General features: G+C 43.4%; 3 protein-coding genes and 4 non-coding genes across 7 annotated transcripts; 2 read left to right on the top strand and 5 right to left on the bottom strand.

Moving 5' to 3' along the window:
• The first annotated feature begins 1,422 nt into the window (after window positions 1-1,422).
• On the top strand, window positions 1,423-1,495 carry TRNAF-GAA (transfer RNA phenylalanine (anticodon GAA)). Its single transcript has one exon. It is a non-coding gene; the product is annotated as a tRNA-Phe (tRNA).
• A 923-nt stretch (window positions 1,496-2,418) lies between these two features.
• TRNAK-UUU (transfer RNA lysine (anticodon UUU)) lies at window positions 2,419-2,491 on the bottom strand. The gene has a single exon. It is a non-coding gene; the product is annotated as a tRNA-Lys (tRNA).
• A 2,877-nt stretch (window positions 2,492-5,368) lies between these two features.
• Window positions 5,369-5,454, bottom strand: TRNAR-UCU (transfer RNA arginine (anticodon UCU)). The gene is given in 2 exon segments: window positions 5,369-5,404; window positions 5,418-5,454. It is a non-coding gene; the product is annotated as a tRNA-Arg (tRNA).
• A 285-nt stretch (window positions 5,455-5,739) lies between these two features.
• Window positions 5,740-5,812, top strand: TRNAV-UAC (transfer RNA valine (anticodon UAC)). Its single transcript has one exon. It is a non-coding gene; the product is annotated as a tRNA-Val (tRNA).
• Window positions 5,813-12,494: 6,682 nt separating this feature from the next.
• On the bottom strand, window positions 12,495-13,448 carry LOC129062593 (olfactory receptor 4D11). Its single transcript, XM_054563595.1, has one exon. The coding sequence runs from the start codon at window positions 13,428-13,430 to the stop codon at window positions 12,495-12,497; it is 936 nt and encodes a 311-aa protein (XP_054419570.1). The 5' UTR covers window positions 13,431-13,448.
• Window positions 13,449-18,488: 5,040 nt separating this feature from the next.
• Window positions 18,489-19,433, bottom strand: LOC129062595 (olfactory receptor 4D11-like). Its single transcript, XM_054563596.1, has one exon. The coding sequence runs from the start codon at window positions 19,422-19,424 to the stop codon at window positions 18,489-18,491; it is 936 nt and encodes a 311-aa protein (XP_054419571.1). The 5' UTR covers window positions 19,425-19,433.
• Window positions 19,434-25,020: 5,587 nt separating this feature from the next.
• LOC129062590 (olfactory receptor 4D6) lies at window positions 25,021-25,965 on the bottom strand. Its single transcript, XM_054563592.1, has one exon. It carries the CDS (start codon window positions 25,963-25,965, stop codon window positions 25,021-25,023), a length of 945 nt encoding a protein of 314 aa, XP_054419567.1.
• Window positions 25,966-27,709: the final 1,744 nt, after the last annotated feature.

Genomic DNA, 27,709 nt, shown 5'->3' on the forward strand with positions numbered 1-27,709 from the left:
AAGTCCTAGTGTTGGGGAAACAAAAAGGTTAGCTCCCACCAACTACAAATGAACAAGGAAACACTGGGTTCCTGAAAGGGTTAGAGGAGGTTGGGTTGTGCACCCAAGAGACACACAGGCATGGTTTCCCCGAGACTAAACTAATGTCCCCTTGAGGTGAAGGGACCATCCTTGCTTAGCTAGAGGTTGAGCCTTCCTTTGTTCTACCAGGCAACAGAAGGAAGTCTGTCTTGATCTCCCCATTAACAGGATGGGGGTGGGGGGCTGAGTGAGCCTGCTGCCCTCTTAGCTGATGGACTGTGGTACCCAGGGAGTCCTGGTTAATAGGGCATGGCCTCCAGCGGCCACGTAGGAGCGCCTCGCCCTGAGCACCCAGCAACCCACAGTTCCACCCCCTCTCCAAAGCGCAGCTTCCTCAGCGGCATCCATCTCATAAATTTTAGTGATTAAATACAATAACCTGTTCGAGTAGTGCCTAATAGAGTCTTAGCCTAAAAGCAAACTTTCCATACATTGTAGGTATTATTATTAAAGAGGTTTCTAGGCTAAAAAGAAAATATAAGTACTGAAAGAGGTGAGAACCATTTCAGAGAAATATATTCCCAATATGCCCAAGATCGTAAGTCCATATTCATGTGACTTGTGGTGGTCGGTATATGCCAAAGGGACAGCCATGGTCACGGATCCAGGGAAGAGTGGACTGGCTGGTTACTGGGGGCTTCTTTCTTGAAGAAAGTGAATCATGGGGCTCTCATGGCGTTTCAGGGATGGAAACAATGTCAGAAGTTCTGGCAAACAGTGGAATATTTCTTGTTCCCGAGAGAGTCCCTTGGAACAGGATCAATTCACTTTTCACAGCCTTGAAAAGTGAGTTCCTTCGCTCTGTCGTGTGACTGAAGGAGAGTAGCAGGCCCTGGGGAAGAGGGGACAAGGGCGGAGCCTCCTGAGACTCCTGGTTCTCGCCTCTCTCTCTCAGGCTCATGCCCACTCTAGCTGTGGTTTTCACCCTTGGATGAAAAGTAAGAAAAAATAAATAAAGTCTGTCTCTACCAAGATTTTTTTCGGGCTCTGGAGCTGGATAACAACTTCATGGCAGGGGGTAGGTGTGGGGATTGAATGCGTCCATGTGGATCATGTGCTGGGCACACAGTAGGCATTTAGTAAGTGTCTGTCTTTACTTTTATTAGAACCCTGAGCAGAGGTGGAGGAAGCATTAGGGAGACAATAAAAATAACCGGGGACCAGGTCCAACGCGAAATTCTCCTCATATGACAGGAACTGGTTTTCTCACGGCTTTCAAACTTCGGAGCTAAAAACAATACTATTTGCAAGATGAAATCAGAAACTGAAAAGATGAAGGCGGATTTTTTTTTTTTTTTAATTTTAAATTTCACGAACAGAATAGAACTGCCTATCAGGCCCGCCGAAATAGCTCAGTTGGGAGAGCGTTAGACTGAAGATCTAAAGGTCCCTGGTTCGATCCCGGGTTTCGGCAGGTGTTTTGCAGCCCTATCTCGGCACAGGACTGGAGTCCAGTGCTTTCCTTATAGTATCTTAGCGGGCACATGACAATGAATCTACGGTAGTTTCAGGTCTAGGAGGGAGCCAAGAGCTTGAACCGCTTAAAGATTAGTCGTAAATCATGCCATGATCTGCACCAACCCCTAGTCACTCCATCTAGACTGTTGGGTACTGGGTGGCCACGTGTGGCAGGATTCCTAGCGTGGTGGCTGAAACGGCTGGGCCCCAAGGAAAAGGTGTTAGGGTTGGTCACCGGTGCCGCCCGTTTTCTGGGCATGGAAGGTGTCTCAACCGCGACAGACCTGAAGACAGGCTTTTAAAACGTCTTACTATCCAGCAAAGGCTCGCACATCGGGGGCCCACCAGCGCTTTGGCAACCTGCTGGATGATCCCCAGCTGGTGAAGCTGATTTGCAAGCACGAGTCTCGGCTTGAATTTTTTTTTTTTGGCGGGGGGGGTCGGGCGGGGGGGGAGGAGGGAGCTCCGTTTTCTCAGCGCGGCTTTAGTAAAAAGTGTCTGAACTGTTCAGCACCCAAAGCTGTGCCCGTACAGCCCGGAGCGCGACTGCCGTGACTGATGATCGGGGTTCCGTTGCTTTGCGTATGTGTTTACTTACGTTTTGAATAGAAACGCAATACAAGCTGGTTTTAAGGGGAAAATATCCCAAGACAGGGTAACACGGGAAGGCCCGAAGAGAAAGGACCGAGGCTGGGAGAGAGGTTAACCAAACGTTAGCCTCACCTTTTACCTCACAGCCGAGGTAGTTTCTGGAAAGCGAGACCCAGTTGCGTTTGGCATAAACTTATACCTGCTCAGTAAGAGCGGCCTTGACACAGATCCAAAGTGGGGAAGCCGGGAGAGGTGGTGGAGAGGAGAGGAAGATGTTTAAAAATACTCCGCCCAAACGGGGGCCCGAACCCTGGGCCCTCAGGTTAAAAGCCTGCTACTCTACCGACTGAGCTATCCGGGCACAAACTGCAGTTTTTTCTACAAAGGAATCCACGTGAAACAGTCCAAGTGACCGCTTTCTGCTCCTATTGGATTGAAATTCGGAGTCTATTGGCTGATTCCCTGAGAAGTGAAAGTGCAAAACTAAACTCGAGCAGGCGTTTGGCGGAATAGAGCCTTTATTCCTCCTTTTCCCTGTTACAGGGAGACTCTAAAGGAAAGAACTGCTGCCTGCCCCGCCCCCGCGTCCTAAAGGAAACTGAATTCCCCTGTAAGAGGAATTCTCCAGGCTTAGGACCTTGGGGCAGGCCTCCCGGGAGTAGCAGGCTTTCTAATCCCCATCTTGGTCTGATCCCGATCTTTGAAGAACACCAGAGCGTCTCGTGGGTGGAGCCTTACTAAAAATCGATTAGGCTTCCCATCCTCTCCTGGGCAGTCATTGAGCGCATGCTGCATTGGGGGACCGGAGCGAGCGGGCTTTCGCGACTGCCAAGACCCGGTTCCCGTCCTCGGCGGGGCGCAAGGACGCGCGGCCCAGCAGCACCCGGTCCCGCGCTTTGATGGTGGGAACCCCGCCCCTGCGGGCCCGGAGGACCCCGCCGACTCCAGGATTAAGGAGCCGCCGCGTCGTCAGCGGCGGGTGGTGGCTGACTGGGCTGTGCGCGGTGACGGCGCCTCTGAGGCCTTGGGAAAAGAATTCTGTGCAAACAGGAAAGCACGTGCGCTAGGGACTCGGAACATTTTTGCGAAGCTTTCCGTGGAAAGGTTTTGATCAGACAAGCTCCAGTCTGGGATGCTGTTTTCAGGAAGCCCTGTCGCCCTGGGCGGCTCTGTCCCCCACAAAATCAATAAGTCAATTTTATTCATTCGTCCTGCCCCTGCCTTGCCCTGCCATTCCGCGGGGCGGTGGCGGGGGAGGGCGGGGGAGCGGCTCTGGAAGGGAATCCTATGGGGCGGAGCCTCGCAACCAGTTCAGCCCTCCTTGGATTTTGGGGGCACCGCTCTGTAGGGGAGACGTGAGGGCCGGCTTCTTTTGTGGAGAAATGTAACGGGAAGTAGGAGCAATGTTCAAAAGGTGATCCGTATGGAAAGATATCCATGTGAAGCAAAAGCAACACAAGGTGCTAAACAATGTACGTAATATTTATGAAAAAATGAAAGGATACGTATTTGAATCCTTAAGTTATACACATGTGTATTTTGGGCGCTTGCTTATACGTAAGAGATGTTGAAGGATAAAAAGCAAGCCCACAAACATTTCCAGGGATGGCAGTGAAGGGTGTGAGAAGGGGCTCCTGCCCCTTTCTTCAGGTCCATCTGTGTTACTGGATTTTAAAAAAACAAGCATGTCTTCTTTTTGTAATAAAATATATGAACAACGACCACAACACAAAAGATGCCGTCTCTGTAAATTATTCCGCCCTCTCGGGTCCTATAGGCAGCCCTTCAGATCACGCGTTCCTGGCCCCTGCTTTCTGCAGACCCCGCAGAGGAACGTGAGCCGCACGGATTTCCTTCCCAGGAGGGAATCCCTGCAAGAGACCCTCCCAGGCCTCGAGGTTCTGGAGGAGAGTTGCGGGTACTGAAAAATTACAAATAAATTAGGCACAGTGTTCACAAGTAAAGATGTGGGTCCCTAAGAATCAGATGACAAGCCTGGGCGCAACAGGGAACATTAACCCCTCCCCATAGAACGCCCCCCCCCCCCGCCGACCCCCTTAACCCACCCGCTTGTGAAAAGAGCCTGCTGTGCCCCGGGAGAGTCGGCGGCGAGCCTTGGGCCTAACGCGGCGCCTTGGAGCAGCGCTGCGGTCCCAGTCGCTGCTGAGCAGAGGGGAGGGGAGAGCGTTCCCGTGCAGGGGACTGATTCCGTCTCCAGATGGAATAAATGTGTCCTAAGCTCTACGCCACTCCATCGCGCCACCTCGTTTTATTCTCCTTAAAGCGCTTATTACCATCGAAATTCCATTTATTTTTGTTTATAAACCACCTTTCCCCCCCTGCCATTCTGTCATAAAAATACTGCTGGGCAATAACTTTGTTGGTTGAGACCTTGTCTTGTTTTGGTTGCTGTTGTTTTTTGTTTAGTTTCGCATTTTTATCTTTTTAAAAATTGTTTCTGCATTGCCACAGCCGCAGGATTTAGAACAGTACTTGGTACATAGCAGGATCTTAAGAAATAACTCGACTAATTTCAAAGAGTGAATGGTTTTACTGCACAATGTGTTTCCCTCACAATGTCATACAGTTTCAAACAGGTATTTTATATTTTCCAAGTCATTGTCTGGCGAAAAGACACTAACCCCAACATTAGGGTGTCATTGTAACGTGGGGAAAACCTGGAGTTGTACAACAAATGTACACATGGTTCGGCACGAACTTGGAAAGACTTATCCTTTTATTTGCTTGGTTTGAGGAAAGCAGAGCAACCTTTACAGATGTGGGGTTTGAACCTACGAGGCTGAAGACCTACAGATCTGCTACGGCCCAGGCCTTCACCACTCGGCCACTCCAGCACCCCAGCTCTGGTATTCTATTGCCTGATAATCTGAAAAGGACTGAGCTATTGAAAAGTGGCAGTACAACGTAAATATTTTATGCCTGATGTAAAAGAACAATGCTGTAAAGGGGGAAAAAAAAATCTTAGTAATTTTTATCACACCGAATTTCTTCATCTCCAGGTCCCAGAAATTTTGGAGCCACATGAAATTGATGGAGAAGACAAATTCAGGTAGTGGGATTTCTCCGCACACCTTCCCCACAGAGCACCCATGAAGAAACTGGGATGAGCGTCTCCCTTCTTCCTGGTGGGAGCGTCGGATTAAGGATTTAAAATTAGTAAGGTGTTTTGTTTTTTCTTTTTACTTCTATTCCCCACCTCCCCATATCAAAACAAAAGCGACTCTGGTGGGACTCGAACCCACAACCTTTGAATGCCTCCACCTATCTAGAAGTCCAATGCGCTATCCATTGCGCCACAGAGCCAAGCGTCTACACCGTTTGTTGCGCTGCTTACATCAAAGCATGAGCGGTGTCTACCGGGGGACACTCACCGCTGGTTAGGTCACGCTTTTTTCCTGCATGAAATCCTGCTTCCTATGTCTCCAAGATAAAGCGTGGATCGGAGTTGCGCTTGAGAGTCTGAAATTATTTTGAAAGTTTCTCTCCTAGAAAGATCGCCCGGCGTCAAACCTCAGCTTCATCCCACATCGGACAGCAAAAGGTCTTTGTGTGGAGTTATTCGACCTTGGCGCGCGGGTTTTCACGTGCGGTTCCATAGTGTAGCGGTTAGCACATCTGCTTTACACGCAGAAGGTCCTGGGTTCGATCCCCAGTGGAGCCACAGCGCGAAGGTGTTTCCTTTTGATATTACTCCTTTAGGGTAAGCGTTCCTTTTGACGGCCAGATCTTGCTTTTTGCTCGGGGACGAGGCAGACGCTGCGGTTTCGGCCGTTACTCAGGGCATTGTCTCCACAGGCCGTTCCCGTTTGCCGGCGCGCTTCCGTAGATTAGCTGCCAAAGGCTGCCCCCGTGTGGCAACTCTTGGGAGGTGCAGGCGGCCCGGCCCAACTCCCGCCGCCGCTCGCCGCTGCGCCTGCGCCCTCGTGACTGCCCTAGCTCCTTATTTTGCAGGTGCCAGGACGGGAGCCCAGTCCTGCACGCTTCTAAACCTTGCGTGGTACCGCCACTTGTTGGATCTCTCCACAGCTACCTCCCTCCTTTGTTAATTAACTTCAAGTCCACTGATACCTAAATTAAAAATAGTGTTTTCTTTTTGTTTTTTTTTGTTTTTTGTTTTAAATTATATGCCTGTGGTAAAGAATTCAAACGGCTCCACATGTTTTACATGATGTTTCCCACTGGCAAAGGTTTTCTCCTTGACCAAGCTCCAGGCTGGCTCCTCTGAGCGCGCCTCTCAAGAACACCCATCGACCTTGGCCTAGAACGATTTGAATAAACAGTAACAGGGACATCGTCCCTAGCAGCCTCAAGGAAGCGACCCTGAGAGGACTCTAGCTCCACTTTTAATCCAGCTTTGTTAGGGCGTAACTTGCATACAATAAACTGCACCCAATTCAAGGGTACAATGGAGGAGTTTTGACATACACAGGGCCCAGCACCAATAACGCCCTTTTTTAAAATTACAAAATCGTAAGCATGTAATTCTGTAACATAACAATATCACACTCAAGCATGCCGTATGACATTTTAAGTGAAATGTTCAAATTAGAACTATAAATTATTACACCCATATTATTATCCTACCAACCCCACTCAAGCCCCACCTTACTTCTGCTGGACCCAGTATATATACGCCTGTGAAGCCAGCACCACAGTTTGGATAAGGAACATCTCTATCACCCCCAGAAGTTTCCTTGTGCTCCTGAGAATTACAGAACTCTCAGCATACAGTAACAACTTTGTGCAAACCTCGGCACCGAGAGAATCCAACCTGTACCCTGGTCCATGGCAGAATATGACATGCGCTTAGGATGACTCCTGCCTCCCATTAAAATGCCTGTCTAGGAAAGCACCCAGCTGCCTGGAGAATTTACTGTTTTTTCCATGAACAATGGGGTAGTCCCTGACCTCCCTTTCTTAAAGCATTCACTATAAAGGGCTTGCATCTCAGGACCGCTTTCCCTTTCATACTTGGAAGACAACTCAAGCAGCAATAGCTCAACAAAACTCTGAAGAGCCCCTCTTCCCCCGGCCCCACCCAGCCCCCGGCTCCCCCAGCGCCCCGCCCCCTAGAGTAGTATCGGGACTGGAATTTCATGGATGCTTAAATATAGTTCCGTGGTGCTGACTCCTCTAGCATTTTAAAAATAAATCGAAACAATCCGAACCTCCTTGGAATTTCGCAAAGAAGTCTAGAATGGCAGAATCCCACCTAAACCAGCCCGTTTGTATATACACATACATTTATTTGCTGATATAAATATTGTGGAAATTTAAAAATAGGTTCACAGGGCACAGCTTGGAGTCTATTCTTTGCCCGTACCATTTTAATTTATCTACAACATGGTGATAATAAGCCCTATCTCACTCCCAGGACGCTTCTAAGGAGGAGGTAAGATTATGTGTCTGTTTTGGACACAGAAAGCAGCTGAAGAATCCGATGTTACCAGTGGCTACCTGGCCTCGCCATCCCCAGGCGAGTGCTCCTTTATGGACACAGGCCAAGTTCACCCGTGGCGGCCTGACAGTGGCTCATCTTGCTCTTGACCCTGGATCAAAGCCCGCTACCTGCACTTTGGTATAAAAGTGGAAGATGCCATCTCTCCTCTGGGGATATTTTTTTCTTTTTTGCTTAGGAATTTGAACTAAGACATGTCCAAAACAGTCGGAGCATTGTATCACATACCTGCTTATAAACATAAATAGTTTTTGTATGCAGTTGTAAATGCAGTTATTTATACTATAAACATTTACAGAAAGAAAATAAATTATAATCTTCAATTAGAAATGCAGTCATCTGGATATCAGGCCCTGGGGGGCCCATGCAGTGTTCAAGGTCTCAACATTATAGAAAAGTGGGCAGAATAATGGAGCTCTGTTTTGTTTTTTTGTTTTTTGTTTTTACTTGCTTTTAGCAAACATTTATGGAGTGATGCGTATGTGCTATGCCAACGGCTCCATTTTACTTATTTCAAATCTATACTGTCCATGTGAAGTAACTATTATTGTCCTGACTTTATAGATGAGGAGACTGAGGCACAGAAAGATCAAGTAACTTCTTCAAGGTCATCGCACAGCTGGTAGAGTCAGGTCTCAAACCAGGATTTGTCTTCTTCAAAGACATTAGCTCTTCATTGTTGCAACTCAGCTTCTTCCCAGGGTGGATCAGCCCTTCCCAGAAAATCCTGCCAAGGAAAGGGCTTAGGAGGAACCTTCGCATGTGGGAGAAAGAAAACTGCACATGATGAGTGAGAGATGCAGCTGAGAGTGACTTAGGATGAGAGGTTGTCAGAAGTGATGAAGAAAGGAAAAAAAAGCCGAGTTTGAAAAACTGGACTTTGCCGTCTTCAGAGCTACCTTCACCAGGAACCTGATCAACTACAGAGCACTTCATGCTAGGTGCAGAAACGGAGTTCTGCACGGCAGTAACTCCTCTTGCAAATAGGGGTCTGGTGGGTTCCCATGGATGCTACCTTTTTACAAAGAGTGGGAAGGGTGCTTTGAAAGTACAGGATTATGCACATTGCATTGAAACACGCACACTTAGAGAAGGAGAGGGGGAAATGGATAAAGAAGTATAATTTTATGCGTTTTTCACAATGTCAAAATGAAGAAGCACATGGGTTTCTTCGAAAGTATCCCAGAGAGTACTATCCTTTGGAAACAAGTTTATCAAACACCCCGAAAAGAGCCTGAACTGAGAGTTACCTTCATACGGCAGCCTCCCTCTGAGCCAATGCTGCTCCGTCCTCTGGTTCGTCCAATTCAGTTTTCTCTTTCCCAGTATTGAAAAGCCTCTACACTTGATTGAGTGAGGGCACAGATAAGCTAGCTATTAAAACACCTGACTCAAAGCCCCCCACATTCCATTCTCAGCCAAGAAGCGAAGCGAGCCACACTGCGCATACTGATTCCGGAATTTGTGTCTTTATGAAATTGTTTGTCCATAACAGGCACCTTCTCGGCCACCTGCGAAACACTCTCTGGTCAACATCCCACCAAGAAGAATACAGACAGCTTTTCAATTTTGAAGTTCACACACACCAACACTAATTGACTTCAGCCTCCAGTGGGGAATGAATCCTCTTAGGGTGCTCCAACCATAGCTTAGAAGAAGTAGGTTCTGGGGGAATTCTGCATTTAATGGGAAGTCTACCTCAAGGCTAGTGACTCTGTGATCGTCTTTCTTCAGCTGGGAAAGGCAGCCTCAGGGAATCACATCATTCTGACTCTTCCACGTTGCCTTGCAGAGCCTGGCCATCTCTGCTAGACCCTCAGCCACAAGCCAAGTGAAGGAAGTAGCAAACAAATATTGTTGGGTGTGAATGTGGAAGCTGAGTGGCTGATTCAGTGGTGTTTCTGTGGGTCATTAAATGTCACCGATCCCTTCTCCTCCTCCGCTCTCTCCCTCATCTCCTCTGTGCCCCATCTCACAGCTCATGAAGAGTCACCAGTGCACATCTGGGACACGTCCTTTTCTGTAGACAAAGCATATGACACAGTCCATTACCCTCCTGGCTTAGGAAGAAAGGGGTGGGTTAAACCACAGCAAGGATGCAGTGTTCCTCCTCACCAAAATCACTTTGGTTGCAGTCTGCTGAGAACCAAAACTTCAACAGAAGGGTAGCAATGGGAAATTCCAAGCTCTGTAGCTATAGTCAGAGCAGCTCTCAGGTGCTGGACTGTGTAGAATTATATGTGCAATTTCAGTTTAATGGAACAGGTACATTGCCCCATGCAATTATTTTAGTCCACATTATTGAGATCCACAGTTCACCGAGAGGTAGCATAGGGAGAACCCTTCATATTCATCCATTCATTTCTTCAGAATTATGTTAGTGGGGTCATGGGTAGCCAGAGATATTTATCGTTAAAGTGCTTGATCTAGGGAGTAAGGTAGGTAATGGCAGTTTGAAAGCCATGTGTGTGCCCAGAATCCATGGGCTTTTCCATGGCTTTCAGCAGCAGCAGTAGCAGCAGAGCTGAAGAAACAACAAAAGCTAACCTCACCCTGGCTGGTGTGGCTCAGTGGACTGAGTGTTGGCCTGCGAACCAAAAAGTTGCTGGTTCAATTCCTTGTCAGGGCATATGCTTGGGTCGCAGGACAGGGCCCTGGTCAACGTGCATAGGAGAGGCAACCAATGGATGTTTCTCTCCTTTTTTCCCTCCCTCCCTTCCCTGATTCTAAAAATAAATACATAAAATCTTAAAAAACAAACACTGATTTCAATGGGAAGCATGCAGCCCAGCTTGTGACTTTATGTCATTCAGATAAATGATACGTGTTGTAATCAGGTGCAATTGCTTTCCCTTTCCCCTGAGTTGTACAGTCAGGTTACGTTGTGTGTTTAGAGAGGGTTTGGGGAAGCCTCAGGGACACTGATGAGACAAGCGGTTCCTGCCCCTAGGGATTATAATTCTGACCTACAGTCACTCAGACCTCATAGACCTTTGGTTCCATCCTCTTGTGATGTAGGGATAAAAATCTGATTTGGGTGACTCACAAGAGCTAGGAAGGAAAGGAAAAAACACATTTGTATGAAATGGACTATACAGGGGTCTGTAGTATGCGTATTTCACAAGCAATTTTGTAACGAAAAGCCTGGGACTCTTGAGACCAGAGCTACCTGACCAAAGGTAGCAGGACTCTATGAACGATGAAAGATGGGAATTGTTCTTAGAATTTGCATGCTAGGAGATGTAAGAGGATACTGTAAAAAGTGAAAATTGACTCATCAGGAGACCGGAAATGGCGAACAGTCCAGCCAGCTAGATGATGAACGTTTATGGGGTCAGCCGGGCCCAGGACGAACATCTGCGACGTCTGCCTTCAGCATTCACGTTCACGTTCCTGTTCCCGTTCTTTGGCTAACTCTCCTTGAGCTTTTTTCTGTCCTGTTGGGCCTGACTTCTTGGTCTGATTTCTTATTTCTACTCTCAAAACCAGGGTTTATCTTGGGCTCTTTTTCCTCTTTTATATGAAATGCTCCTACACTCTGTCTCATCAGCTTCAGAGTGTCTCATGTATGACAGAAAGTTATGAATTATAAGACAATAGGTGCTTTCAACTTAATGTATATTTCCATTTTTTCTCTCCCATCAATTTAAAAAAAATAATGAGGACTATAGGCCATGTAGGAGAAGAGTGTAACAGAACAATGAGGATGATATTAATAATGATATTAGCCTTAAACTGAGCATTTACCACTGGCTGGGCACTGTAGGTTTCATGTGCATCATCTCGTTTTAGCCTTCACAACAACTCCATGAGACAGATATTATAAGTACCTTTGTATAGGTGAACTATGACCTGTAAAGAAATACAATACCTTGCTCAATATCACACAGCCAATGGACAGCAGAGACAGAGTCTGGACCCAGGGCTGTATGACTCAGAACTCAGAGCTTTCGGCTGTAATGCTTTCCCTTTTTACTTTGCTTTTACTATGACTTCCCAGGCAAAAGCGCTAACCGAGACGGCCTCTTCACAAACAACAAGAGACTGGGAAATAGACTAGTTAGAGTTTTAGCTTCCTTAACGTGTGCTCTCTGTCTCTCTGGTGGGAAGAATAGAAACCCTCACTGGTGGAGCCAATCTGAGATTGGCCCTGGTGAGGCTCCAACTGGAAAAGTGAGTTCTCGCACAGTGAGAAGGGAGCGCTCTTTGTGTAGGATCCCGGGGGGGTTCTGCCTTTGTCTAAACGTATCACGAGACTGTGAATCTGACCTGTCTAGACTGCAGAAGATAAATGTCTTTAGGCCATTATGGGAAGTATTCTCAAGCTTTTTCATTCCTGGTAAAAATCCAGGAGAACAACCATTATATATCTTTTAGGTCAAAAGACCATGTGGAGTTTAAGTAAGGAGAGAAAACTTCTTAATCTGTGAGAAGTACCCATGTATTTCAGAAGCACTGATTATTAGATCTTTCCAGAATAGGGTTGGCATAGACAGGTCTAGTAATGTAATATATTACATTAACACTGTGAAAGAGCAATAGATGGGGTATCTGAAGACATCTCTGCAGGACTTTGAGCAAATCGCTCTATCTTCTAGGCTTCTATTTACTTACCTCTTGAAATAGGGGCTGGATTCAATTAATTTCTTCACTGCCATATAATTGTTCTTCAGGGGAAATACATCCATCTGCTTCATCTTATAATACTAGTTATTTCACTTTCACCAGAAGCTGGGGTTATCAGTAACCTATTACTTAAATAGGAAAATAAATGCTACTTAGTAAGTACAGTTGGTTTATTGACAATGTATTTGAGTACATACATATGCTACTGGGAAAATAATGGAAGGAGTCCCTGGTGAAGAAGAGGTTGAAGGTTCTTACTCTATTTCCTCACAGAAAGCGTGAGCCTTCTCTTCAGTCTCCTCATGGCTGACTTCATCTCCTGGTTCCTCAGGGTGTAGATCAAGGGGTTCAGCAGAGGGGAGATGACAGTGAAGGTGACAGAGATGGCCTTATCCGGGGGCAGGGCAACGAAGGGGCGGGCATAGACGTAGATGCAGGGCACAAAGTGCAGGGTCACCACAGCGACGTGGGCCGTGCAGGTGGAGACGGCTTTCCTCCTGCCCTCCCCAGTCTGGGACCTCAGCCTCAGGAGGATGACTGTGTAGGACACCAGGAGGAGGAAGAACCACAGGGTAGTGACTAAGCCATTGTTGGAAATCATGAGGAGCTCAAGTGCAAAGGTGTCTGCACAGGCGAGGTTGAGGACCTGGGGGACATCGCAGTAGAAAGTGTCGAGAACATTGGGCCCACAGAAGGGGAGCGGGAGCAACAGGGAAATCTGGACGATGGAGTGGACGAAGCCCCCCACCCAGGTGGCTGCAATGAGGGCAGTGCAACGCCCCCTCCTCATGATGGTCACATAGTGCAGGGGCTTGGAGATGGCGATGTAGCGATCAAAGGCCATCACAGAGAGAGAGAAGATGTCTGCTCCACCGATGAGGTGGAAGAAAAAGATCTGCGTCATGCAGCTTGCATAGGATATGGTCTTCATCTTTGACAGAAGGTCTATCAGGACCTTCGGAGCAGTGATGGAGGAGAAGCAGATGTCAAGGATGGCTAGATTGCGGAGCAGGAAGTACATGGGGGTGTGAAGGCGAGACTCACAGGTCACGGTGACCATGATGAGGAGGTTTCCCAGCAGAGTTGTCACGTACACAAAACACAGAAAAAGAAAGAAGACCAAGCTCAGGTCTTGGGACTGAGTAAGTCCCAGAAATATAAATTCTTTTACCAAGGTGCCATTTCCCAACTCCATTGAATCATGTTTTCTCTTCCTCACGTAGCTTGGAAAAAATTAAAAGTGTTATTTCAGAAAGTGTTTACTCTCTCTTAATAGATTCAGGTTTACAGAGTCAGGCATAGGTCTGAAAACCAGTGAGGTGTTATCACAACACAAATTGCTCTTCTGAGGTTATTGTTAATGCATCCAAAGTGACATCTTATTCCACAAACATATATTTAATTATTATTTATTCTGTAAATTATAAATATTTTAGAAAATGCATAAAAATATTGTTCTAAGTATACAAGCTCTAAGTATCCAAGGTAAACAGGGGAATGGGAAATACTCAGAAAGGGACTATTGTGATATGAGGGGTACAAAAATGGAGTCAGATTGGTGTGTGAGTAGGCAGTTCCTTTGGTGTGACCGGTGTCCTTCTAATTCCACAGGAACATGTTTGCTTGTTTGTTTGTTTGTTTTTTGTTTTGTTTTCCCAGACTGGTTGCTCCTTTTAAATAGTTTAAGAACATCTATCAGCAAAATGGTTCTCTTTGAACTAAATTCTACAGAAGCACTCCTCCTTTTTTCTAAATAACAAATTTAATTCTATGGAAAATTATAAATTTTTAAAGCTATACAATTCTTCTGTTGCGCTATTCTTCCTTAAGGGGGGGGGGTTCTTTCTACTTTTAATTTAAACTATTTTAGGTACCAAAACCTCAGCTATAGAAAAAGAAGTATAACTTAGAGCTTTACTTCTGTTCATTGTTCAAATTTATTTCGTAAAAAAAAAAATTCTTTTTTACTGAGCTCTCATTGACAATAGACTCATGTATTTGAAATATACACTTGGGTGGGGTTTGACGTGGTATAAGATTATACTCATGACACCATCACTACATTTAAGACAGTTAATATATCTGTCACCCAGAAGTATCCTTTGTAATCTTTGCAGTTTGTCTCCTCTGTTGCCCCTTCTTCAGGCAACCACTGATCTGCTTCCTGTCACTACCCATTGCTTTGTTTTTTCTAAAATTTTCAATAAGAGGAATCCTACAATATGTAATTTCTTTTTTTTTTTGGCTTCTTTCCCTCTAAAATTCTACCATGTTTTTGTGTGTACCAATATTTTGTTTCTTTTTGTTGTATGCACATACCACAGTTTGTTTATTTACTTGCTTGTTGGTGAACGTTCAGATTATTTCTACTTTCTGGCTATAAACATGTAAAGCTGCCCTGAACATTCTCGTACAGATCTTGGTGTGAACATATGCTTTTTTTTCTTGGGTAAGTAGTTAGTAGTGGAATGACTGTAACTCTTAAAATTCAATAATAAGAAAATAAACAACAAAATTTATAAGACAAATGATTTGTATAGACACTTCAATAAGAAGATATAGGGATAGCAAATAAGCACATGAAAAGTTGTTCAACATCATCCGTCACCAGGAAAACCTAAATTAATATCATAGTGGGATAATAGTACATATGTATTAGAATTGCTAAAATAAAAAAAGATGGATATTTCAAGAGCAAGCACAAATGTAAAGGAATTAGAACTCTGGTGGAAATGTAAAATGGTACAACCTGTTTTGAAAACAGTTTGGCAGTTTCTTAAAATGTTAAAAGTATATTTACCATATAATCTTGTTGCTTTTGAATTCCTTTCTCCTTTCCTTGAATCCTTTAAATGGGCCTTTTTCTCCCATTTCTTATAATGAGAAACAGAAGAAAGGTAAAAGCCACTTCCCTCCCACTTTTTGGATGTGCCTTTCAGTTCAAATGAAGGTATTTCTTTTCACCTAGCTCACCTTCCTTTCAAGTTTTCTTTCCTCTGTATGCAATTTTGTCCAAAGCCTATTTAACATGGAAAACTGAAAAAAACTCTCACGAGGAATCAGAGCATCTGTGGTGTTTTAGAGTCTGTTCAGATCCCAGCTGGGCACGCACTGGTTACACAAACATAGACAAGAGACTCTCGCCCCTTTGGACTCAGTCTCTGCATCAGTGTTCGGAAACAATAGCATCTCCCTCATGTGAATTTTGCGACGATTCAATGAATTGATCCATGTAAAGCAACAACACTTAGAGCATTGCCTAATCCATTAAAAGTGTGATTCTTTGGGTGTTACCTTAAAGGAAAACTCCAGGTCAGAGACTCTCACAGGCACAGGTTCTTTAACTTTACTGATAGTCTTTTAGAGGAGCTGTGCGTTGCCCAGAAGAGGTATTCTAAAATGGCTTCAGCCACGCATGCTGTCTTGAGGAAAATAGGCATGTATTTTTCCTTCAGCGTCAGTAAAAGCAGCCCAGCAGGTAGTGACAATGAATGACAGTAAGGGGAGTGCTTGCTTGGTTCGGCTTCTTTTATGGGACATCATCTCAGCAGACCAGAGAAGCCGGCGCATGGTCTCTGCAGGGAGAGCCATCTGGGCTCGAGTCCTGGCTTCGTCACTGCAGTTTAGGTGAGTGAGAGACCTCATTGAGTCTCCACTTCTTCACCTACGGAATGATGGCGTTATGAGGACTAGGTGAAAGCCTCCCACAGGGACCCCATGTAAAGAATGGACAATAGTTTACACAGAAGGGTAGAAGCTACCTCAGACCCCAAGTCAGGCCTACCTGTTGGATGGGAATAGGTCCCAAGGTCACAGACTACCTTTGCTAACTCAGACGATATCCACCAGCTTCTGTGCCGTCTTTCTGCTATTTCCAATCCATCTAATTATTTAGTAAATACTGATGGGAAATTGGCAGAGTTCTAGGTTGTTTGAGAAAAAGGAATATAATGTAAAACGACTGGACAAAAAATAGAAATCTCACAGTAGTATGGGAGTAATGGAGACCATCTAAAGGCAGATGAGCTGTGTGTGGGAATAGGATGACTTCTCACTAAGATGCTCAGAGAAACTTGCATGAAGAAGGTGACTTCTAGGTTTGGGGCACATAGGAATGGAAGGAAAGGGAGCTCTGGCTTTCAGGGAACCACCTGAATATATAAAAGTTGCTCATAAGTGGTAAGTTTGGCTAGAAAGAAAGGAGGCAAACATGAAGGCATAGAAGATATGGGGAAGAAAATCATTGCTATGAAAAAAATTTTTTTGGTAAATCTAAGAAAGGGTATGTAGGTGTTCGTTGCATCATCCTTTCAACTTTTGGTGAAGCTTTGAAATATTTTATTTTCTCACTAGTTTTGAGCAGAAATACCTTTGTAGATCTCAGTTTGAGAAGCTCCATCTCCAGGAAATAAGCTTGAGAAAAATCCCTCTTCTTTGTATAGTTCAAGGGGTCCCGGAAAACAAAAACCGTGTGTTCTCCTATTCCAAATGGAGCTCATTTCTAATGTCTGTCATTTCACAATATCCTCTCTGTTAACCAGTTCTTAGCTGTGCTGTCTGTCAGCAAAGGTTCACCCTGGAATGCAGTGTCTTGTGTACATCTTATGTTTACTCAAAATGTATTTATGAATATGCATGTTAGTGATTAGATGCGTATTTCATTTTTTCTCACTCTTATGCATGGACACCCAGACCCCACAGGCATACACACTCATGTAGAGTTATGTTTCTTACCTAAAATCTCCAACCTTCTTTCAAGAACATCTTAAGTAATGGTCACATGAACGTTGAGAACTACTCAGCTTTGGGGAACTCTGTTAAATAGCCCTCTGAAGGCCAGTGATTTCAGAGCCCTTTCTCTTACCTTTATGTGAAAAAAAAAAAAAAGCAGATTTGGGGAGTAGTATTTTCTTGGCTCTTCTATGCTGATTCACAGTGCTCTGTCATATTTACTGATTTCCTAATCCCAAAACAAGTGTGAGAATTATCAGAGGGAATAGAGTTGGCTGTGGTTGTGAAAACATTCTGCCAATCGTGAGGTTGTTTCAGTGGGAGTAATTAACCTATAGTTCAGGCGCCTATGCTTGGGAACACACATTTTGTCTAGGGTCTAACATTTTCTAGCCGTGATAAAGATTCTTTCTGTAACCAAACTCTACTCAGGCTCCCCTGAGGTTTTCAACTGGACCTCAGCTTTCAGATCTCCTTTTTTGTCTCGGCAGTGTCCAAATTTAGCAAAATCCCTAAGTCAGTTTAGCCAGAATCCACTACCCTTCCCATGTAATCAAGTCCCTCATCCTCCAATATCCCCCAAGTGTTATCTGATCGCCTTTGCCTCCTGTCAGCAAAAGCCCTGTCAGGTGAGTTTAGTCAGAATCACCCCTGATGTTTCTTTTTAGTAATTTTCATCTTGAGAAACAAACATCTATTCTTATGGGTTCTGCACAACCTCCTTAGGCAGTTTCACCACACAGGGTGATTCCAAGGAAGCGATCTTGGACCCAAAAGGAGTGTGTAGGTCAGAGTGATTGAGCTCCCTCTCAATGGCTGAGGACCAAAGAGGGCAATGGAGTTCTCACGTGGTGCAAATGGAGCCAGGAACCCCACCCTGGAGCCATGGGCAAATCCCAGTTACTCGATCTTCACAGTTTCAAAAAATTCTCGTCACCTCCACCATGACTTCCTAAGTCATATCTTCATTATTTCTATCATGGGGCTATTTCAGTGTCTCTTCGTTGTTATCTCTGTTTCTATCTTTACCCCTCATCAGTATAATTATAATAGTAGTCCCTGAAAGTCTGTGAAAACATGCATCATTATTCTGCTCTTTAAAACCCTCTGAATACTGTATACGTATATCAAGTTGTACTTCTTAAATATATGCCATTTCTATTTGTCAGTTATACCTCAATAGAATTGGGGGGAAAAACCCCCACAACAATTACAATATGATAAAATTGTTTGAGTGTATTTTGATTTTGTTTTCTTAATTCCTTTCAAGTCTGCACTGCAACAAAAATTCTAGTTAACAGAATTTTCTGGTTAACCTTTCTGGTTAACAATTTGATTTCTCTACTTTCTTTTGTAACATGAAACACATATTTTTACATTATTATTTCATCCTGTTCAGAATTTTTGAAAGTTCTGTGTGTCTTAGCAGAAATATAAAAATTTACTAGAAATTTTTTAGTAAATACAATTTATTTGATGGAAGAACATTTTCAAGGATGGTAAGAAAGAGTAAGCTACTGGTCTAAAGCTTTTCAGAAAGCGTGAGCCTTCTCTTCAGTCTCCTCATGGCTGACTTCATCTCCTGGTTCCTCAGAGTGTAGATAAAGGGGTTCAGCAGAGGGGAGATGACAGTGAAGGTGACAGAGATGGCCTTATCCGGGGGCAGGGCAATGAAGGGGCGGGCATAGACGTAGATGGAGGGCACAAAGTGCAGGGTCACCACAGCGACGTGGGCCGTGCAGGTGGAGACGGCTTTCCTCCTGCCCTCCCCAGTCTGGGACCTCAGCCTCAGGAGGATGACTGTGTAGGACACCAGGAGGAGGAAGAACCACAGGGTAGTGACTAAGCCATTGTTGGAAATCATGAGGAGCTCAAGTGCAAAGGTGTCTGCACAGGCGAGGTTGAGGACCTGGGGGACATCGCAGTAGAAAGTGTCGAGAACATTGGGCCCACAGAAGGGGAGCGGGAGCAACAGGGAAATCTGGACGATGGAGTGGACGAAGCCCCCCACCCAGGTGGCTGCAATGAGGGCAGTGCAACGCCCCCTCCTCATGATGGTCACATAGTGCAGGGGCTTGGAGATGGCGATGTAGCGATCAAAGGCCATCACTGACAAAGAAAATACATCGACGCCTCCAACAAGGTGGAAGAAAAACATTTGGGTGAAGCAGCCATTGAAGGAGATGGTCTTTCTCTGTGACAGAAGGTCCACCAGAACCTTGGGAGCTGTGATAGAGGAAAAGCAGATGTCAGCGACAGATAAATTACGGAGCAGGAAGTACATGGGGGTGTGAAGGCGAGACTCACAGGTCACGGTGACCATGATGAGGAGGTTTCCCAGCAGAGTTGTCACATATACCAAAAGCAGGAAAAGAAAGAAGACGAAACTCAGTTCTTGATTCCGGGTGAGGCCAAGGAAAATAAATTCTTCTACTCTGGTGGTGTTTTTCAGCTCCATGGAGTCATCTTCTTTGTGTCTCTTGTGTTTCAAGCTATTTCATATGAAGAAGAACTTGTCTATTCACTTTATTTTCTTCATAAGCACTAAGAATACAATTCAGAATGCTGCCCATGTGACTGTACAGTTTGCAATTTTTTTGAGTTGTCCGCATTTCTAAGATTGCAGTTTGGTGATCAAATAAAATTATCGCATGCAAAGTCATTCAATAATTCTTTTTCTATAAAACTGTTTTGGGAGAGAATAAGCATTTATGTTAAGTAGTGACATTTACATAGCATATTTTAATCAACTTATTTTCATTTTAAATTTTTATCATTATTTTTTTTTCCACATATACTTATTGAATGCCAGGAACTGTCTGAAGCATTAACTACAAAGATATGTAAGTCATGGTTCCAGCCCTTGTACCTTTATAGTCTATAAGTTCAATATTTATATTAGCAAATATACTGTTGACTTCAACAGTGTCTCATCTTGCTAAAAAAAGGGATGTCATTCTGTTTCTTGTTGCAATATTGTTGTGACGTGAATCAGTTTCCTTGTTCTTGACTCTTTAATGCTGAATTTCTTAAAATTACAGCCTATTATTCTGTGTAACTTGTCGCTGTGATTACTTTATACTGATTCAATTATTTGCTTAACTACTTAAAATACATATAATTTGCTATTGGAATACAGATCGAAACAATGTGTGAATCCAAATCTCAAAGTCTATCATTAATTTTTTATATTATGGTTAAAACACTTGCACCTGAAAGCTACGTCCTTAGCAGATTTCAAGCGCACGATTCCATACCATTCACTACACCTGCAGTGTTGTACAGCAGACCACTAGAACCTCATCACTCTTGTATAATGGGTGTGACCCTTGCTTGAGGGTAGGGGACAGAATAAAGACAGTGACCCCCTTTCGGAGAGGTGGCCCACACTGCGCCAGTCATGCTCTCCTCCGCCCCTTTCCCTTTGTGGTTCAAAGACAAGAAAGTGAAGGGATCATACTGCAGGGAGAGACCTTGGTATCATTAGAATAATGTCTGTTTTTGAAATAAGCTCTTATTGATCCTTCTGAGAAATATTATAATTATTACTTGTTCTACCTTTTACATAACAAGTGAACATTTATAGCAGTCTCCAAATCTGCACATTTTCAAGGTACTTACAGCTTATCAAAAATAGGTGGTTTGTGTAAATTGATGAATGTAACGCATGGCAAAATGCGAAACGTGTCACGAGAGAAGTAGAGGTGGATTTGGGTGGGATAGGAGATGTGATAGGAAATGTCATTATTTCCAGCAGCAACAAAAGCTACTGTTATTTGAGTGCTTACACAGATAACAGTGTGGTGATGATCAGAGGGAAGGGGTGCAGGGGCTGGGTGGAGGCGGGCAAGGGCGGGGGATATGGGGACATCTGTAATAGTGTCAACAATAAAAATAAGGTTTAAAAAAAGAAGTAGGAAAAGTTGTTTAATTTTCACCACCATCCTTTCAGAAGTATTAATGTCATTCTTATTTTTCATGTGGGATATATTCTGAATCTATGTTTGCCTGAATAGAAGGAAGAGGTGGAAGTAGGAAGGAAGAAACCATTGTCCTTCCCCCTCAGTCTTATATGTATAAGCAGGGGACAATTTTGCATAATAAGAATGTTTGATAAAATCTGTCTGAAGGTAAGAATTAGGCAGAAAGGGGCTCTGGAAATCCAGTTTACGCTGGTCTTAGTCTGAGGCAGCCTCCCCAATAAGGAACTCAAAGTGTCACAGATGCATGGTGCCTTCCTCACACTGAATGAACCACATTTCTGAATCCCTCCTAACACAATGTCTTTCTTCCCAATGGTTAACACCCACCTGTGTTGTTTCCATCACCGAGACCATCTTCACTGGGAAGCATTACTTGAAAAGTAATTACTTGAAAGATATCAAAGCATTACTTGAAAAATATCAAAGTCAAACTATTTATACATTATCAGAACAAGGACATCTCAAATCTCACTCTGCTTAACCAGTCTTAGCTAGACGTCAGATGTCTTTATCTAATCCCTTGGGTCCTGAAACTCCAGCTACAAGATGTATGCTACAAGGTACAGTGCAGAACAGAACACTGATGACATTAATTCTTGAAAATTTTGTTTCTGAGGTAAAGCCTTTTGGAACACAAAATATCTTAGTGCCTTTGCATACCTGTTAGGAGAGAAAGGGCAGGTTCAAAGAATCTCCTCTTCAAGAACTTCCACTGCGGGCCTATGTTATGTACAAATCCCTCAGCCTCAGGCCCAACACAAGGATTGCAAAGGGAATATTATTGGACAAGGAGGTGCACGTCAGGTGTCTGATTCTGCTGTTGGTGAGGAAGTTTCAATGGGAGTTATTAAAAAGTTACCAAAACTTTCACATATGTGCACATGCATGAGCATGCACACACGCGTGGGCACATTTGTCTAGGTGTCCACATTATTGAGAGGCAGTAGAAGACACTTATCCTCTTATCCACAGCTCAATCAGAATGTTGTGAAAACATGCCACATTTTGTGCCCAAGAGATGACAAAGGTCCAATTTTCATGGCTTGCAAGGCTCGGAGGACACTATATACAAGTGATTTTCAGTTAGATCCCCCAAAAATCTAGACGAGGAGAACTCGACCTGAAATCCTTTCCTACCAGTTCAGTTTCTCATTATACACATGATGATCATGGTCTCATGATGTTGCTTCCTCCACACGTAGAGAAACATGTCTTTGGAGATGTCTGGGAAATGCTCATTTTTCTCATTTTCCAACCATTTACTCATATGGAATCTCCCAATTGGGAGATAGCCAGATAAATTGTGTAGACAGCCTACACAATTCCAGTTGTTATATGAAATTAACTCAATTTATTAAATAGTTTCATCTTATATAGAATGTACTTCCATTGTTGGCAGGCTAATGATGGCTTTAGATTTCACTGCTTTACATTTGTTTTAGTACGTGAAACTAGTTAACAAACATAACAACTGCAGGAGGCAGGTTTTGTGTTTGAGATGGATAATGCTTTTTTCCCCCCAGATGTGTTGAGATATAATTGACCTATATCCTTGTGTATGTTTAACCTATACAATGTGTTTATTTGGTACATTTATATACTGCAAAATGATTATCATTATAGTGCCAGCTAAACACCTCCATCACCTCACAGAATTTCCTGTAATGATATCATTTATGATCTACTCTTTTAGCAACTTTCAAGTGTATAATATTGTTAACTGCAGTCACCATACAATACCTTAGATCTCCATAACCTACTTATCTTATCATTGGAAGCTTGTATCCTTTGACCAGCATCTCCCCATCTCCCCCATCCCCCAGCACCTGTCAACCACCACTCTACTCTTTGTCTTTATGTGAGTTCAGATTTTTAGATTCCAAATATATATGAGATGATAACGTACTTGATTATCTCTGATTTATTTCCCTCAAAGTTCTCTCCTGTTGTTGCAAATGGCAGAATTCCCTTAATTTTCATGGCTGATAATATTCTATTTTATATACATATAGATACACAGACACACATATATACATGTACATGTCATATGTACATGCATACACACCATATCTTCTTTACCCATTCCTCGCATCGATGGACACTTAGGTCATTTCCGTATCTCGATATTGCAGATGATACTGCGGTGAACATGGGACTGCTGATGCCAATTTGAGACCCTGATTCATTTCTTTCGGCTATAAAACCAGAGGTGGAATTGCTGGACCATATAGTATCTCCATCTTTAATTTTTTCATGAACCTCTAAACTGTTTTCCATAGTGGCTGCACCAATTTATATTTCCATCAACAGTACACAAGGGTTTCCATGTTCTTCCCAATACTTACCTCTCATCTTCTTTGATTGTATTTTCTTGATGCTTAGTGATGTTGAGCACCTTTTCATGTACCTGTTGAGCATTCATATGTCTTGTTTTGAAAAATGTCTCTTCAGAGACACTTCTCCAATGGGGAAAACAGAAGGCCAATAGACATATGAAATGATGTTCAATGTCACTAATTGTCAGAGCGATGCAAATTAAACCCACAATGTGATATCACCTCACGCATGTCAGAATGCCTCCTATCAATAAAACAAAAAGTGCTGGCGAGGATGTGGAGAAAAAGGAACCCTAGTGCCCTCTTGGTGGAAATGCAGATCGGTGTATCCACTATGGCAAATAGTATGGAGTTTTCTCAGGACATTAAAAATGGACCTGCCTCATGACCCAGTGATTCCACTTCTGGGGATTTATCTGAGGAAATTCAAAACACTAATTTGAAAGAATATATACGCCCCTATGTTCATTGCAGCATAATTTACAATAGCCAAACTATAGAAGCAACACCAGTGCCCATCAATAGATGAATGGATAAAACAGCTATGACACATATATTTAATGGAATATTACCTGTCTATAAAAATGAATGAAATCTTATCATTTGCAACAGCATGGAGGGACCTAGAGAATACTATGCTCAGTGAAAAAGTCAGCTAGAGGAAGACAAATGCCATATGATTTCACTTATATGTGAAATTTAAAGAACAAAATAAATGAACAAACAGAATTGCAACAGACTCATAGGTACACAGAGAGAACTCGTGGTTGCCAGAGGGGAGTAGGGGTTGGGGCACTGGATGCCAGAGATGACAGGACTAAGAAGCACAAGCTGGTAGTTATGGAAGTGTGAAGGGCGAGTAAGTAAAGCCTAGGAAATGCAGTCAATAATATTGTGATAAAAATGTATGGTGTCAGTTGGGGTACTGGAAACATCGAGGGGAATACTATGTAAAGTATATGATTGTCTAACCACTAAGCTGCACACTGAAACCAATACATAATAAAAAAAAATCATATGTTGAAATCCTAACCCCCAATATAATAGTATTAAGAGGTAGGACTTCTGCAGGTAATTAAGTCATGAGGGTGGAGCCCTCATGAAACAGATTAGTGCTCCTATAAAAGGGCCCCCTCTCTCCTCTTTCCACCATGTGAGGCTACGAAGAGAAGATGGCAGTTTGTAACCCAGAAGCGGGCTCTGCAGAACCTGACCATGCCGGCACCCTCATCTTGGACTTCTAACCTCCATACTGTGGGAAATAAACTTCTCTTGTTTATAAGACAGGAAAAAAAGAAAAAACAAAAATATCTATTCATTCCTCTGCCCATTTGTTGTTGTTGTTGAGTTATATGAGTTCTTTATATATTTTGAATATTAACTCCTTATTGGATATATAATTTTCAAATATTTTCTTCCATTCTGTATGTTGTCTTTTTATTTGTTCATTGTTCTTTGCTGTGCAAAATAGGCGGGCTTGAGAATCACAGATTATACCGAAATAACATTTAGGGTATTGATTTCAATCTTATACCCCATACTTCTCCCAATCCACAGCCTCTGGTTAGGTTGCTCTATCTCATCTCTTCCTTTTGTTCTTAAGTTCGTTCTACCAGAGCTGAAGGGCTACAAGTATGTTTAGACATGACTGGAGAAAGAGCTCAGTGTCTCTTATCCTTAGGCTAAGAGTTTGAGAAAACCAAATCAGTTAGATTTCCAGTCTCAGTCTGACTGTTCACCGCAGTTTACTACCCTCAGAATGTCCAAGTCTCTTCTTCAGTCTCTTCATGGCTGACTTCATCTCCTGGTTTCTCAGGGTATAGATCATGGGGTTCAGCATGGGAGTGATAACCGTGTTATTGATGGACACAGCTGTGTCCATGGGCAGAGTAGTGAAAGGCCGGCAGTAGATGTAAACAGAAGGCATAAAGTGAAGAGTCACCACCAGGATGTGGGAGGTGCAGGTGGAGGAGGCTTTTTTCCGGCCCTCCCCAGAGTAAGATCTGAGCATCACCAGAATGACAGTATAGGACCCCAGGAGCAGGAGGAGCCACAGCAAGGTCACCAGCCCATTGTTAGAGATCATGAGAAGCTCTAGAGTAGAGGTGTCAGCGCAGGCCAGTTTAACCACCTGCGGCACATCACAGTAGAAGGCATTCAGGATGTTGGGGCCACAGAAAGGGAGTGGAAGCATCAGAATTATCTGGACAATTGAGTGCAAACCACCACCCACCCAGGAAGCTGCCACCAAAGACACCCACACTTCTCTCCTCATAATGATCACATAATGCAAGGGTTTAGCAATTGCAAGGTATCTGTCATAGGCCATCACAGAGAGGAAGAAAATATCTGCCCCACCAGCAAAGTGGAAGAAAAAGATCTGTGCCATGCAGCCATTGTAAGAGATGGTTTTCCTTTCTGACAGAAGATCTACCAGGAACTTGGGCACGGTGACCGATGAGAAAACGATGTCTAGGACTGATTTGTTCCTTAAGAGAAAGTACATGGGAGTGTGGAGGTGCGAGTCACAGGTGACGGTCACAACAATGAGGGCATTGCCCAGCACGGTGGCTGCATACACCGCAAGGAAGATCACAAACAAGAAGAACTCCAGCTCCCGGAAGCGAGTGAGTTCCAGGAAGACAAATTCCTTCACATAGGTGTGGTTGCTCGGGCCCATCATGGGAATCACCTTCTTCCAAGTCTATGGTGGGAGAAGACACGTCAGGATTAGGAGTATGATATCATGAGACGGCACATCATTTATCACACATTGTTATAAAGCTCTTTCAAGCATCCAAATGATTATAACCACTCAGGCAACTGGTCTGGAAATTCTTTAGTCTGATGATTATTCATTCCTACTGTAAGAATCATGGGTTGGCAGGGAGAACCATCACACTCCTATGTCCTTACTCTGACCACAGGGAGATGAGAGGGCAATGGTCATTTGACTCTGGCCTGTAAAAGTAATTTCCTCACGTGTACAATATGCAAAGCTTTCTATGTTACCAAAGGTTTTCCCCTGTAACATCTCATCTTGATTTTGATACTTACAATGTCTCTGTGGGGTCTGTAAAGTGGTTATGATTATCTAAATTTTATATGGGGGGAACTGGAGCTTAGAGCAATTAATGACTTGCCTACATTTGCATAACTTCAAGGTTAATAAACATCAAATCAAGGATTTGAACACAAATAATTTTTCTGACTTGACAAAGACTCCTTTCTTGACCAAATTTTTGTTAGGCTCCTCTGAGCTCTCTTCTCAACTAGAACTCGATCTTGGCCTTTCATGTCTTTCTTGTTGAGCCTATTTTTACAAGAATTCTGCTAAATCAGTTTGGCAAGAAGCCCCTACCTTAGATAGCTGATCAAATTCCTCATTCCCCACCCTTGATATCTAACTCCTTGTGTCTAAGTTCTTGCCTTGTCTTTAGCAAGAATTCCTTTTAGATTCCCTTCACTGACCCCCTCACTCTGTTCTTTGGCTACAAATTCCCATTTGTCTTTGTTGTATCTGGAGTTGAGCCTAATCTCTTTCCTCCATTGCAGTGGTCTTCACCCTTATTGCATTGTCTTGAATAAAATCTGTCTTATCATTTTAGGCAAGTGTCTGGTGAATAACTTTTTAAAAAGTTTTTCTACTGTACCACTGGCTGGATCAGAGAGTCTGAGGCTTATGGTGGTTTATCAGAATTACAGTGCATAGGCAAGGTTTAAATAGTTAATTAAGTAGCCTGCTTATTTAATCCTCACTTTCTCCTTCAAAGGAAGAGCTAGATCAGGCCCTCATAAGTACTCCTCCAGGTACCTGAGACACAAGGACCTCACTTGTGCCCACAGGGCTGTTCGTAGAATGTAGAGCTTCAATCATTGCTCAAAGCACAGGGAAGTATCACAGACCAACTGATCATTAAAGCTTCAGGACCTCAGAGGTGACCTAACCCAACCCTCCTCACTACAGCACTGAAAAGAGAAGGATTTTTCCAGAATCAGTCTATAAATTGGTGAAAGATGGAGAATTAAAAACTTTTTTTTCAGATTTTTTTTTGGTGATCTTTTTGTCATGAGGATATTTAAGACCTACTCTTTAAACAAATTTCAAGTATACAATATTGTCAACTATAGTCACATTTATTCATCCTGTATAACTGAAACTTGGTGCCCTTTGACCAACATTTCCTCATTTTCCTCTCCTCCCAGAACCTGGTAATCACCATTCTGCCCTCTGTTTTTATGAGTGAAGGACAGTTATGCCAAATGAAAGAAGCCAGATGCAGAAAGACTAACGCTGAATATTCTCATTTGTAAGAGGAATCTAAAATAGTGGAGCTCATAGAAAGATAGAGAATTTTAACCAGGATTATGGACCCAAATTCCAGGGATTTTCTATTATTTCTGTATTATAGCAAACTAGGTTC

Source organism: Pteronotus mesoamericanus, unplaced genomic scaffold (assembly GCF_021234165.1).
Source record: "Pteronotus mesoamericanus isolate MK-2021 breed Mesoamerican mustached bat unplaced genomic scaffold, CSHL_Meso_final scaffold_83, whole genome shotgun sequence".
Classification (NCBI taxonomy): domain Eukaryota; kingdom Metazoa; phylum Chordata; class Mammalia; order Chiroptera; family Mormoopidae; genus Pteronotus; species Pteronotus mesoamericanus.